The following is a 14,982-nucleotide window of genomic DNA, read 5'->3' as shown; positions in this document are numbered from 1 at the left end:
GTGGTTTCGGTTTTCTTGTAAAATTTAATTTTTGAAAGGTAAATTATTTTTTATGTTTAATACTGTAACATAAAATGAGTTGAAAAATATTTTTTAATGTTTTGATTATATAATGAAAAATGAGTTTAAAAATAAATTATTTATATTTTTTTAAGTTTATTAAAATAATGAGAAATAAATTTTATAAATTAAAAAAGTTGAATATTAATTATTAATATTTTTTAAGTTTATTTTATAAATTAAGTTTATTTTTTAAATTAAAAAAGTTGAATATTAATTATTAATTTTATAAATTAAAATAAATTATTAATATTTTTTAAGTTTATTTTTAATATAGGATATAAAAACAATTTAAAATTATAAAAAAATATTAATTTGAAATAAAAAAACTACATTGCCACGTAAACAAACACCCCCTATTCACAAAGCACGTCACTCTCTCTTTTAAATAACAAAAGTGAAAAGCTATGGCTGTTGCTACTAAGAAACCTGTTAAGCTTGGTTTGGAGAAACCTCGAGAACAAATTCATCGAATATGGATTATTTTTTCTTCAATGAACATCAAGAATCTTAAAAAAGGTTGTTTTTACTTTGTTTTTCAATTTATTAACTTGGGTTTTTTTTCCTTTCGTTTTTAATTCCTTGTGTTTTTGTTTTTTGTTTTTTTTGTTAATATATGTAATGTGTGCTGATATTATTCATGGTGTTAAGGATAAGAGCTTGAGAGTTAAGATACCAACCAAAATCCTTCATATTACGACTCGAAAAGTTTCATGTGGTGAAAACATTGATTTAAATTCTAGACTTTATTAGTTCACCTGTCTTTTTTATTATTGTATCTTAGTTGCTTTTGGAATTTGAAAACTTGGTTCTTTGTGTAATGGATCTGGATGGTTCAATGTGCATACATGTATGTTTTTCAGCTCTGCTGACCTGGTGTAGAGGTTGAGGTTACAATTGCGCAGATTGCACAAGTCTGTTCTTGGATTTTCTATGATTATTGCAATGAAGTTTTGTTTTAAGAACAGTTTTAGTTTGGTACATTGAATTTAAATTTTCTATTTTTAATTGTTTTGCTGGAGGAACTATTCAATGAATCTTGAAATCTCGATATGTTACACTGATTTTTTGTTTATCATGATGGCAATGTTAAGGTTGTATTGAACTTTGATAGCAAAAGGTCTAAACTTGGAGGAAAATTTCTTAGACCAAAGAACAAATCATTGATATTTTGATTTCCAGTACAGTGATGGTGCTTTGAGCTATGCACAGTTACTGCTTCCTCTATAATTACATTAACTTCAATTACAGTGTGTGCAGCAGATTTCAGTAAAGAATACAAATCAAGGAATTGACTATTTCTCCTGCATCAGCAATATTCTACACTTTTAAGGTTATTTCTCTAGTCACTGAAATCTGAAGATGAAGATTCGGTACCATCTTGGGCCCCATTTTGTACTCCATCCCTGATTCCATCCTCATCGGAGTCCCTGTTGATGTATTCCTCAACATCCAAGTCCCCATGTTCATCTTCATCTTCATTCATGGCATCATCATCATCATCTTCTTCATTGCTGTCAATATTATAATCACTTCCCTCCAGCAAGTCATCAGACTTGCCATTAAAACCACCTGCATAGTCATCCACTACCTGGTCATCATATTCATCTCCTGATGCAGGAATATTTTCATTTTCATCATTGTACTCGGATCTTTCAGAGCTGCTGGCATTTTCAGCATCCTCCGTGTGGAACCTTGTTTCATCACCATTCCGGACATGCCTTCCCATGCGTCTTGTCGATTGTTCATACAGAGTTTTTTTGGGGATCTTTCTCTCAGGAATGATCTCAGCCGCTTTCTTGACTGCTTTTTGCCTACTTCTAATGCTGCGACGTCCACTTTTACGTCCTCCACGGCCACGAGGTCGTCCCGTCCATGACAATACCTTCTCTAATCTGTCACTACTTCTGGAAGCACTTCTCTTGCTGGATTCAGATCTGGAACCAATAATCCTTGTTTGTGATCTCCCACCACGAGTGCGACCTCGACCCCTGCCCCGGATCCCTTGTTCACGGCCCAACCCAGCTAACCCAATCCCTACATCAACCCAATCATCTTCTTGGAGTAACCCAGCTTGATGCTGGATTTCTGTAGTTTCATTATCTGGGGTGTACTTCATGACAGCATACTTGGATGGCAGCTTCTAATAAAAAGTTAAGAAAAAAGAGTCGGCAATATAATACGAGTGAACTTGGAATTTTCAAATGAGAGATTTATGTTCTGGGCCAGCATAGGTGTAAAAGTTCATTGCAGAAGAACACACCTTCCCAAAATCCAGTAGTTCCATCTTAAACACCCTCTATAGGCTAAAATGAAATGTCATAATTACCACTTTCCTCTAAGCTTTTTACAACAAGGGATAATTAATAGTGGTTCTCTGCCCATCATTTTTGTGCCTTGTTTTACATCTGAAACCAATAAACTATGTTGCTTCAAGAGAATTTAAGGTTGTATTTGGTTAGTGTTCCGGGACAGAAGGATAGAAACATGTTTGATTGGAGGGACAGACAGAGACAATATCCCATACATGGTTTCTTCTATCTCAAGACAGTAACCAAAAGCTTTCTAAAAGCTTCAGACCTACATCCCTTGCTTTTAGTAGTCGTGTTACTAATCTCAGGTTTCTTTCTACTTCAAGATGCACATTTAATGACCAAGAGACAACTCATTGGAAGCATGACTTCATGACATCAGTCTATAGCTAAAAAAGGCATAAGCTCTTCTTTTTTTTTTCTCAAATGACAAACTAATGAAACATGCAAATGGTTTTTGTTTATCATATCATCAAGCACAAAACTTCTGAAATGGTGGGCTACTCACAATAAAGTTCCCAGCGCTCCTGTCCTTCTGAGACTCCAGTTTCTGATGCAGCATGTATGAGATGGATGCATCAAATTCAATGACCCTTAGAGCTACAGCAGCTGTTGTTTGTGGTAACCATGGAAGAACAGGAGCAGTTCCTGTATTGAAAGAATCATGAGCAGCACATCCAGATGGGTCAGATGAGCTCAAAAGTTCACTGCTGGTTTCATAGTTTGAGGACAAATAATCCCTCTTCATGCCAATCTCCAACAGTGTCAGAATCTGAGGAAGAGAAATGTACACTTGCATCTTAATATGTTCTCCAAATTAATTTTAACGAGGAGACTAGAAAAGGAGAAAGAAGCAATTAGCTCAGTATAGCATTTTGTCAAAAAAAGACAAATGGTAAAAGTAAAAAATCACCAAGTGAATGTAGTGTTGTAGCATTACATGTTAACGGAAGTAGATTAGAAATACTCTAAATGCAATAAACACAGTGATTTCAATTAACTTCCACTCAACATGTGAACAGATAATGAATCAACATTCAAATTTCACCCTCATTTTGATGTTACATACAGAGCTTATCCAACAAATTGATACCAATATTACAGTCCCTGGAAGCATGAAATAAATTTCAAACTCTTGCACCTGTCCAGATAATGCAATTTACTTTTTCACGCTATTCATGATGCATTCCATGGACCCGATCATGCACACACTAAGATTTAACGAGATGGCAATATAACCAATCCATCAATGGTATTCTGGAACTGAAAATTAAAGAGCATATAGTTATAAGTAGGCATTTATTTTTGCTGTGAATATTTCTGGACTACCACTATCATTGCTATTAAATCTGCCGCCATGAATGAGTGTTACACTCATCATTTGACACCAAATTTTCTGTAAAAACAGGGAGGGGGGGTGTTCCTCTATTGTCTATTGGCCAGTTGCACTTATTTCAACATGAAAACATAATCATCATCATAGGATGCAAGGATCATCTCAAATGCTAAGCAGTAGTTCCAATATCCTAGGTTCATGTCTTCATAATCCAAGTAGACAGGAGAACACAAAAATTCATGCCACAAACAAGGCCAAACATAAACCTGAAGTAGGTCGTCAACACATGATGAGGACTGCAGCTTCATACCCCAAGATTTCCGGTAGCCATTGGTCCAAACAGGTTGGAGAGCTTCTGGCAGAACCGAAACCTGCCAACCCAAAGCACACAAAATTTAAGAAAGCAATAATAAAGAGGTGACATACTCATAGTTTTAAATTGCGGGTTTTGATCGCAATAGTGGTTGCGGTCAAGGATCACCAATAACAGTACTATAACACTGAATAACTATAATTATTACGAGGTGCTCTGATTCTGTAAATAATGGCTGTTATTTAAAACTGTGGACTTTCTTGCCACGCTTTGAGCCATTATATTGACATGTGGCAAGGAGGATATGTCTAATTCAAACCATAACATTGAGGGCACTTGCCTCTATCAAAGCTAGTAGCGATTTTAACAATCTGATCCTCGGTGGAAAAGATAAGCTACACAAAGCACTGTCAGGGTCCATCTTTAGCTTCCTTTCACAATGAGCCACATGTTCAGAAAAATTCAAGCCAGTCTGAGAGGCGTGCGTCTTGTGGCAAGAAGGACAATGGTTGTCTTCAAAAAAGTAAGTGTCGTGGCAGTAATCACAAACACCAAGCAGTTGCGTGCATCTTTTCTTCTCATACTTCATGGCACACAAGACTGAAGACTTGAAGCATTCTTTCCACATCCACTTCTCAAAATCTTGAAATCTCTTCAAGGTGTGATTTTTTTCAATTTCATTCCTTCCAAGCTCAATTGTGAAAGATGTTGAGGTCTCAGACATATCAGAATCTGGAACACACACAGTGCTGCGTGGACTATCCATACCAGTGCCAGATTCAGGGCCAGCAGTCATTTCAACAGCTTCAGCTTTGATTGGATCTTTGCTTTGTCCTTCGGTGTTAGCACGTAGCATTCTCCTCCTCATAGTTTCCTTGAAAGGCACCTCAATCTTTTGCAGCATTGCATGCAAATGGGATTCCCTAACCCCACGTACATCCAAAGATGACAGCAGAGTATCAAAACCCTGCATGAATATCATAAAAATGATGAAAACAAACAAAAGAAAAATGAAAAATGCATTTGTAGGCAGAGAACTTATAGAGCACTAGCCATTGTTTGATGGTGAAAAAAGTTTAAAATGAACTTGAACAGGGAACTTATATGTTCCACATACATGGTAAAATCAACACCATGCATAAGTGTGCACAAGTGGTCTGACTTGTACATAGAGACTTGTGAAGCATATGGGTTCAAAAAGTAAAATACCTCTTCATAATCAATAAGCCTCCAGCGACCATCATGTAACTCAACGAAGATCCTGCCACAGCCAGGATCATTGCGGGAAGCAGATGTGGTGAACTGCCAGTATCGATTACGCCTGCGATCCTGACCAAGGGGCAATGATCTATATACATACATCTCTTCTGCCCTGTGACCAATAACAGATTTTAACTGTGAACGTGATTTTTCAGCAATATGTCCTGCTTGCTGATATGTCAGATTATCTGGACCGGCAGATAAATCTTGCATTTGCATGTTTCCTTCAAATGGCATATTATTTAGATAATTCATGTCACTCTGCTGGTCACTTAACTGTTCTTGCTGAACAGATACATTCACAGGCATCCCGTTATTTCTGTCATCAACACTTACCATTGGGCTTTGTCTACCCTCTGTGGCAGAAATTGTTTGGTTAGGTTCCATCTTGTTCCCTGTAAATGATGAATATTGTGTCCTCGTGACAAACTCTTCCTTCATACGACGTTTATCAAGTTGTGCTTCTGCCCACATTTGCTTCTTTAGAGCATTTGCTGCTTCTAAGCGTTCCTGAACAAGTCTCATCTGAGATTAGAGACAAGCATATAGCATTTTTTTAAGATTTCATTAGAAACAAAAGGAAATTATACCTCAAGGGCAACACGGATGGAGTTTCCTTCAATTGCCACACCAATCAATGCAACAAGCGCATTTAGACGCTCCTCAACACTCAGATCAGAGTATTCCCCTTCTACAAGTCCTTGAACCCATGGCTCACCCAGGTTGTTTTCATCAATATCTACATCTTGATCAGGAATGGTGTGGATTTCAGCAACATCTACAGATTCATCTATTGAAGAACCAGCACCCTTTAACTCATTAGTGCCTTCAGAATGTAGGGAAGTCAAACCCGCTCTGACTTTCTCAAGGCGGACTTGTGGAGTTTTGAGACCACCACTCTCCTTTCCATTCCCCAAGACTGTTTTCCCATTAAATTCATTAGTTTCAGGAGAATCATGAGCCACTTTCTTAGAATTCAATCCAGTACCTAAATCATCAATCTCATGATCCTCTGCCACATCACTTTCAGAATCTTCATCTCTTTCAGCATCATCAGCATCTTCTCCGTCTACAATACCACTTTTAAATGTCCTAATTCTTTCTCTGGCAGCAGAAAGTACTGTATCAGTATCAGCTGGGTCCTTCCTGTATGCAGGACGTATACAATATGTTGAAGGAGCCGTCCTCTCAAAAAGTTTAGAATCCCTTGACAAAGCAGCAGCAATTGACGCTTCAGGTGTCTTGCTTGTTGTAAGATCCCTCAGCCCAGATTTCTTACCAAACATAAAAAAAAAAAAAAGAGCAAAGTGAATAGATAAGGCAACTTTATGCAATGGAGGGAAGAATATAAAGAGTTGCCATTATAAAAGTACCTGAATCTTGTCTGCTACTTCTAATATCGTCAAACCCTTGCTCCCCTCAAGAGAGAGAACATGAAATGCTGCAAATTTAACAGTACCAGGAGTTAAGCGATGCCTAGATCTGCGTGGATTAGAAAATCCCCTTTCTTGCATAATGGAAACAGCATTTTCAACGGCTGCTCCATTCCGTAAATTAGTAATTACATCTTCACCATCATTACCCTGAATTTTAATGACAAAGGAAAAAAAAAGGAAACTATGAGGAAAACCAAAGTAAAAAAAAAATAACAATAGGAATGAGAAGTGTATGCCCTGAAATGCATGCAATATCTCTAAGTATTATTGTAAGAAATTTTCTGCACAATTATTAGACATGTTTTTTTCTTTTTTATTTTGAAAACATGTGACTTCAGGAAAGCAGAATATAGAACTTCTTAGCAATCTGAATCATTACGAGATTGTGTTCCTCCAAGCTTCCTAAGTAGATAAATTGAAATTCCTCAAAATTGTAGATAAATTGAAATTCCTCAAAATTGGCCTAAAAACTGGAACTCATTCGGACAGGCAACCATGCCACCATGCACGTGCAGCATAAAAAATCGATAGCACAAGCTACATTATTTTTACATTTATCAGACAATTCTCATGTCAATCAAAAGTGACAGCACATCTCAAACTATCAGATGCCAGATCCCCTGTGGTCAAGCAAATATATTTGACCAACAAGTCAAACAACAGAAGTAGAGCTAGCCAACCACAAACTGGAGAGAATTTTAAGACAAAACAGAAATGAAAATAAGGTCGAGTACCAGTATGTATGCCCCCATATTGAAAAATAGAAAGCTTAAGGACCAATGGAACAAACAATAAGATACACCGGTTTCACAATATAACAAATACTGAAGCAGAAGTAATCCTTAGTATAAGCTGTTTGGTAAATAAGTCACCCTACAAGGACTACAGCATTCTAGACAACAAAAAATCTGATATATGTTGTACAAAACTATGATAAATGCTCGTCTTTAGAGTAAAGCAACAATCAAACTTGGAAAACAGTTCAAGCTTTCATAGCTTGCATAACCCATCCGCAATGAATAACAAAACCTGGAACATGAGCAACTATAGGAGAACAGTTACTGCAAGAAAAAAAAAAAAATGACCCAAAGAAAAAGGCAACCACCTCATTATCATCTCGGAGATAAGCCTGATCAACATTCCTTTTCTTCATTTGTGGCCCAAAACCTGCAGAAAGACCGAATTGCCGCAATATTTCAGGCCAAGTTAATGGATTTAAGTGTCGCTGCCAGCTACGTAAATCAAAACCCCACGCATACGCCTGACATAGAAGCCCAAAATAGTTTAGGATGGAAACAAGGAACATAAGTGAGGAGATCAAATTGCCACCGAAACAGGCAACAAAGAAGACCTACCCCTTCGACAATCTGAGGATGTCCACCACCAGGATTAGCTGCACCGTTTTGATTTGGCCCCAACCCAGTTGCAGGTGTCCTAGCAACATCTTCAATGTCTTTAATGATGGATTTTAATAGGGCAACATGTACTTCACTCAATAGCCTTGAATCCTGAAAGTACAGGGAGCAGGAAACACATCTGAATTCCACAAAAAGTAAGTAACCCTACATCATATGCCACGGATACTTACATAATCATGAAAAGCTTGGACAAACTCATCCAAAGTGAATGGCCATATCCCAAGAACATCCGCAAATGTGATTAAGAACCTCCAAACCTATAAATTTACAGTTTAATTCAAATGCTTAAAAAAAAAAGATATGCCTATGCATTAGGAATTCTAAATCTTGTGGAATGCTGCATTTCCTGCCAAGAAATAAACTCCTGTCCAAAATAAATGAACATGTACTCTATAGTGGAATTTATTGAAAACAGTGGCATGGATATTCTAGGTTAAAAAGGAAAGCATAGCAGTAACACCCACAAGAAACAATACAATCAGGGTTCAACTATATATAGAAGAGGTGAGATTTTCGGTTCAAAAGATGGGCTCTGTGTTGAGGGAGATTAAATAAACAATGTATTGATAATAAGATTAAAAAAATATATATATATATATATTAACATATAATGAAAACTCATTCTATCTCCTTTTTTTAATTCATTAACACCACCCACCACACATTTATTAACTCAGGCATTAATAAATCAAATAGTATTTTCATAACAATTACTTGAAAACTCATCGCACGCCATTAATCATAAATGATTTACAGATATACAGGAGAAATAAAATGTGGCAAAAAAATGATTATTGTGCCTCCTTGAACCAAAATACAATGACATAGGAAAACATAGAAAGAGAAAATCATGCTTATCCTCAAAGAAGCAGCAAAAAAACTCATGGAAAGAAAATGATTTCTGTGCCTACTCGAACCAAAATATAAATGACAGGCAGAGGATCAATATCTGAAACAAAAGCATAACACAAGATTAAAATATGCCTCAAGGAAAAGCTGAAGTTTCTGATTTCCTTCTGTTCCCTATAGAGCAGCCAGCACATTCCATAGAGTTATGGAAAATATGAGATGAGATTATGCATCATGAACACTACAAAAGTGTATAAAGAAGATTTGTGATCTTGTACTGAAGAAAGTCTTTCGTTGCATTCCAGTCTCAACTATTCCCATCTTTCCAAGATAAGCAGAGCGGAACAAAAACTAGGAAAAACTACAGAAACTCACCATAAGAAGATTTCCTACATTCTCCTCAGAATCATTCCAAGGTTGAATAAGAAAAGGCCTCTTTAATAGCACAGATTTGGGAGGGAACTCAGTCAGCTTATCTGAAAAGCAATATAAAAAGTTAAGCTGCAAGTGGAATGAAAATTGACCCACAATAAATCAAAACAAATGCATGTGCCTTTTAATATATATATATATATATATAAAATATTGTGCAGCAGTAAAATCTTCCAAGGCTCTGAATCAATATTTTGCATGAGAATAGCAAATGTATGTTTGATTAAATCCAACATTACCAACCTCGAAATAAATCTAGATTTTGCAAAGTTTCAAAGTCCAGAGGAATAATCGAAGGCAATCCCTTGCTGGAGGCAGCCATCTCCATGAGTTCCAAGCGTTCATCATCAATAAGCTCCATTGACTCTTTTGCCATCCTCCGTGCAATTGCCCTCTCAGTAGCAGCTTTTTGCCTTGCTGCCTCCTTTTCTCTACGCAGTTCTTCTTTTTGTCTCATTTTCTCAACCTGGGTGCATAAATGAACAAAAGTGACAATTTTTCCTCACAGGCAAACATAACAGGACAGTCTTAAATAAGGTTTTTGAACCTACTCTGATAGACTCCTTCTGCAAGAACTTTTCCCTGCGCTCCAGTTCACGCTTTTGCTCCCTCTGGTATCTCTCCACCTCTCGCTGCTTTTCACGCAATAACCTCTCTTCTTCCTTCCGCCTCTCACGGTCATGCTTTTCCATTTCTTTCCTCATTTGCTCCTCTCTCTGAATGTACAATACAAGTTACATAACACTATCAGTATGAAATTACAGATTTTAAAAAGGAAACTCTTATATGAGACCCGGACCTTTCGCCTTAGAATATCTTGCTTTTCGAGCTCTTTTCGAATCCTTTTTTCATGGGCTTCAACTTCGCGTGCTATTCTTGCCTCCTCACTCTGCAAAAAGTCAATAAAGTGCATTGTTTACCAGTCTACAGTTCAAAACTTATGAAATGCTTCACTTAATACCTTGCGTTTCCTCTGCATTCGCAAAGCATCCTCGTCATGGGTTACTCTCCTGTCAGATGACATATAAGGATTGTCCAATGCAGTAACCAGGTGAGCACCAGATTGTGCATCCATACCAATATTTGTAAACGAGCATTTTTGTATTACAGTTTCGTACTCTCCTGTAGTAGATGGCAAGAGATGGCCCTGCCTGCTTTCTTGAGGCATAAGACTTAGACTGGGCACTTGATTTGATAAATCATATCCAGAGGACACTTGTTTGTTTGCATGCATGAATGGTAGGGTGGCAGATATTGATTCAGTCTTCACATTATGAACATCAGCAGGTGAGCCATACTGGCATGAAGGGGCAGCTCTTTCATATGCCTCCGCTCTAACAGTTGGCTGCTGTGGAAGGAATTGGTATTCATGCAGAGTCCTTGTAGTACTCTGAAAAACGAAACAGAAGAACATATTTATTTCCCATCAAAATTCAAGGGCCTAAAGGGGACAATATATAAACTCCACAATTCACCAAAAGTAAATGACATTACCAACAGATAAACATCAAAACAAAAGAAACCAAGTCATGAAAAGTATTGCAAAAGCCAGGGAAAAAAAAAACAATAATGGGAGAAAACTAGTTTTAATTTTCAGTGAGTAAAAGGATGGGCATCTTCACCTTGATGGGTTTTACATCAGGCCGCTCATATAGGTTGGCCTCAATCCTTACAGATTGTTTCTGCTGCCCTGTTGTTGCTGATCCTAGAACCATATAAAAAGCTCATCAGATGCTCAAACCTAGTATTCTCAGAAATACCATCAAATAGTGGCGCACATAAAGCAGCAAAAAACCACAGCAGGTAACTTCAAGTTTGAGCTACAAGGTAGCATGATTAATGTTCATTGTAAAAAAAGAAGAAAGATCAAAACTGGATGCACAAAAGAGGTGAACTTATCACTTAAATAACATTTCACATACTATATATCCCAAAAAGCTGGCATGACCTACATTTCTGAAAGTGTTCACTCTAGATAGTCGATCCCTAAATTCATAGAAATTACATCTCTTACTCATAAGTCCAGGAAATTAAACAATCTTGTGACTAGAAGCATGCATGACATCAACTCAGAACAAAAACCTGCTGCAGGTAGCAAAACATCGTTCTTTGAGAAGTCTTCCCTCATTTCATGGAAACAACTCTACAAGTCCTAGCTAAAGCACTGAAAAATGTCACCTTAACCACCTACATTCTCTCAACAAGAAGCCTGATAAATATTTTCTCCATTGCCCTTCCCAAGATGACCACATATTGGAACATGTAAAAGAAAGATGTAGGGGAACAACTGAGGGAAGTTTGGATCATCAAGCTATTCTCTGTGCCCATGGGCTATGACACTTGGATTTTGAGCTTGTGCAGTGCATATGCATTCTTTTCTGTCTTTTTTGTTATTATTATTTTCATTTTCAGATTGCAAAAGACATGTTTTTTTCTTCTTTTTTTTCATATCAAATGCCTTTAACTCGCAACTCGGTACTAAAAAGTTTCACAAGAACCTTTCATTCTCCGATCAAAGACACCCTGAAAAGGTACCAACTCTGAAATTCCTCTACTATCTTGTGAGAAAATCATTGAGACCTGGGACTAGCCAAATCTGTGGACGATGGAAGACAATGGTAAAGAAAACTATAGCCTAAAGAAAGGTTTCAAAGTTAAATTTACTAAAGCATGTCAATCTCAACATACCCTTGTTTATTCAAAATTTTATAGAAAAGATCTGTCTAAGTTTTGGCAACATCACTTCTGCCACTAATAGACACATTCCAGACATGAGGTGCATTAATAAATAAATAAACCCAACATACCGAACCAGTGAAAGAAACCAAAAAAAAAAATTAAAAGCAGGGCCTTGTGGAATTGTCTGTTGGCCTTTTAGTTTCAAAAAAAAAATCCAATATTTTTTATACAACCACTTCCACCATCATCTCTAATGAACACTTCTAGCAAATTAAGATTTCATGCATTCATACTCCAAAAATCACAACCATTTCTAACATGTTCTATTATACTGATAATTTCTTCAGGGCCAATATATCTCACAAATAATCATAATTTGATTAGAGTTATCTAATAGGCTCAAATTCAATAATCACATATCATGTGCAAACCAAAAATACTAATCCAAGGAAAACAATCTACAATGTTGTTGATTAAAGCACATTCAGGTGATTTGATAAATTTCTTGCATGGCTTCAAATTTCAACTTGTGATCATAGAATAAAAAGGTGCAGAATGCAGACAACAAAACTCAAAACCAACAGTACCTATAGGTGCACCAAATGCATCCGGTGGCAAGGGGTCAAACTCCATCCCAAGAATCGGACCATCCTCTCTCAGAGGCTCCCCCAACTGTGCTTCCACAAATGCTACCGCTCTAAGCTCCGCAATAGACTGCTGTGGCTCATAATACCTCTTCATTGCTTGCACATCAGCACTAATTCTTGGAACAGCCACCCCAGTGGGCCTTCCAACTGCTCGCCGTGGATCCACACCAAGCACAAATGGACTTGACCCTGACCCGTGTTCATTTCCCACCTCAGCCACCACTCCCATTTCCCCTCCACCTGGCATCCCTGCTGGTGATGGTGACTCCTTACGTGGGCGCTTCACCAAAGGTGCCTTCCTGTCCTTCAAACGCCTATGGCAGAACCACATCTGCAACTGCCGGTCGGACAGTCCTAATTGCACTGAAAGCTCAGCCCTTGCTGCTTCTGATGGGTATGTATCCACTAATAAGAAAACCACAAATTTACACCAAACCAGCAACAAAATTAATAATAAAAAAAACATATATTAAGAATAATAACAACACACCATTACTATATATAAACAAATTCTGCAAAAATAACAAAGCAAAATAGGTACAAAACTTAGCATTTCACAAACAAGCTTTACATTTCAGCTTCCAAAATCAAAATAAACCACCAAAAATAGTTAAAGAAAACAATTTTGTACAAAATCATAATAAATAAATAAAAGCAAACCCAACCTGCACAAATGAACAAAAGAAAAACATAAATTTAGTCTAAAAAAGCAGAACAAATGAAACAAATTACACAAACCCCATTAAAAAGCTCGACATTTTACAAACTACCACAACATTTTAGCTTCCAAAAAATCATAATTTCTCCGAAAAAACAGTTAAAATCACAAATTTACAACAAAACCATAAACAAAAAAATGCAAAAGTTCAGAACTTGAAACAAACAAACCTGAATAAGTTTTCTCCAAAATCTCAAGCTGGGAAGCAGATTTCATTTTCCTCTTAGACTTACTTTCTCCTTCTCCTTCTCCTGGTGTCTTCTTCTTCGCTTCCACCTCCACACCACCACCACCACCAGCTTCCTCCATTAGTCAAGATCACCAAAAAGCTTCCAACTTTAACAGAAATACCAACTTTTAAAACAAACCCACTTCAGAAATCAATGAATAGATCCAAACCCACAAATTTAAACTCAACGAAATCCCAAAAAATAAAACTTGACAGATTGATTCATGGATAAAGCTTCAAGCTTTCTCTCTCTAAGAGAAGAATTTTTAGGTAAAGTCTCTCTCTCCAGGAGAAGAATCAATGGTGGTGATGATGTTTTTGTTTGTGGTGAGTGTTGTGATTTTGATGTGAGGGTAAGATTTAGATTTGATGAGAGAATAAAAGAGCAATTAATAATAAAGATTAATAATAAAGATTGTTGTTTTTTGTGTTGTTGAAAATGATGATAAAGTAGTAACAAAAAATAATGGTGAGAAGATTGTTTTAAGGTTTGATTTAATGATTGAACAAGTGATACTATTGCAGTGTTTCTCTCTCTAATTGCTTCTTTCATGTTGTCTTTTCTTAAATCTTTTTATTTGATTTTGAGGTGATAATAATAATAAAATTTGGTATTTGTCAGATGATACTAAGACTACTTTTTGATTTTTTGAAATCCAAGAAAAAGAGAGATTGGAATTGTTTTAGATTGATTCACAAATTGTGGGCTTTTTTTTTGGATTGTGTGTCTGAGAGGGAGGAAGGGAGGTGAAGTTTTTATCTCTCTCTCCCTTTTGTTTTCCAAGTTTTATACTTTTATTAATGGGTGGTAAAGTAATGTTTAGTTCCTGTAGTCTTAAAATGTTTCAATTCAGTACTCACGAGTTACCTTTTCAATGTCAACTCCATGGTTTTTGGAAAGGTTTTTGTTTTGATATTGTTTTTGCTTTTGTTTTATTTTTTATTTCCTTAAAATGATATTTATTTTAATTGATTTTTAAACAATAAAATTAATAAATTTTATTTAATTTTAACACTTAAAGTCTCATTATTAAAACTAGCATCAACTAGACTAAGACTCATAAGTAATTTGATTAAATTAAATTTACTGACTGTGTACTTATAGAATGTATCATCTTTCCCCGATTATTATTTTAATTTTTTTGACATGATAATCTCAACTTCTCCTCAAACTTAATAAATTTTAATCAATCTTAAGGATTATCAATCTTGTCCTAGTATTATGTCAATTAATTCAACCAACAAGGTTGTTGGCCTCATTTATATTCCATGCACTTGTTGAGCCCAACTTTA

General features: G+C 36.4%; 1 protein-coding gene across 4 annotated transcripts; it reads right to left on the bottom strand.

Annotated features, from left to right (window-relative positions):
- Positions 1-1,199: 1,199 nt before the first annotated feature.
- LOC7491716 (homeobox-DDT domain protein RLT2) lies at positions 1,200-14,450 on the bottom strand. 4 transcript variants are annotated; one of them, XM_024604818.2, is made up of 18 exons: positions 13,631-14,446; positions 12,674-13,147; positions 11,039-11,121; positions 10,378-10,806; positions 10,216-10,305; positions 9,968-10,132; positions 9,660-9,882; positions 9,360-9,460; positions 8,306-8,392; positions 8,073-8,225; positions 7,823-7,978; positions 6,655-6,864; positions 5,872-6,555; positions 5,231-5,791; positions 4,362-4,988; positions 3,975-4,079; positions 2,881-3,144; positions 1,200-2,200 (listed from the first exon to the last, which is right to left on the bottom strand). In XM_024604818.2, the coding sequence occupies exons 1-18, from the start codon at positions 13,767-13,769 to the stop codon at positions 1,403-1,405; spliced, it is 5,349 nt and encodes a 1,782-aa protein (XP_024460586.2). In that variant the 5' UTR covers positions 13,770-14,446; the 3' UTR covers positions 1,200-1,402. The 4 variants fall into 4 exon arrangements, with proteins under 4 accessions (XP_024460586.2, XP_024460584.2, XP_024460587.2 ...); XM_024604816.2 differs by having other exon boundaries at positions 1,200-2,203; positions 13,631-14,445; XM_024604819.2 differs by having other exon boundaries at positions 1,200-2,203; positions 12,683-13,147; positions 13,631-14,444.
- Between the last annotated feature and the right edge of the window lie 532 nt (positions 14,451-14,982).

Source organism: Populus trichocarpa, chromosome 7, assembly GCF_000002775.5.
Source record: "Populus trichocarpa isolate Nisqually-1 chromosome 7, P.trichocarpa_v4.1, whole genome shotgun sequence".
In the NCBI taxonomy this organism is placed as follows: domain Eukaryota; kingdom Viridiplantae; phylum Streptophyta; class Magnoliopsida; order Malpighiales; family Salicaceae; genus Populus; species Populus trichocarpa.
This window is presented reverse-complemented; position numbering and strand designations above follow the sequence as displayed.

Excerpts from the sequence above, each read along its gene's own strand:
- LOC7491716 (XM_024604816.2), bottom strand. The coding sequence starts at position 13,769 with ATGGAGGAAGCTGGTGGTGGTGGTGGTGTGGAGGTGGAAGCGAAGAAG. Across the intron at positions 11,122-12,673 it reads TGCACCTATAGGTACTGTTG|GATCAGCAACAACAGGGCAG; the intron begins GTTTTGAGTTTT and ends ATATGGTTCTAG. Across the intron at positions 8,393-9,359 it reads ATGTAGGAAATCTTCTTATG|GTTTGGAGGTTCTTAATCAC; the intron begins GTGAGTTTCTGT and ends GTAAATTTATAG.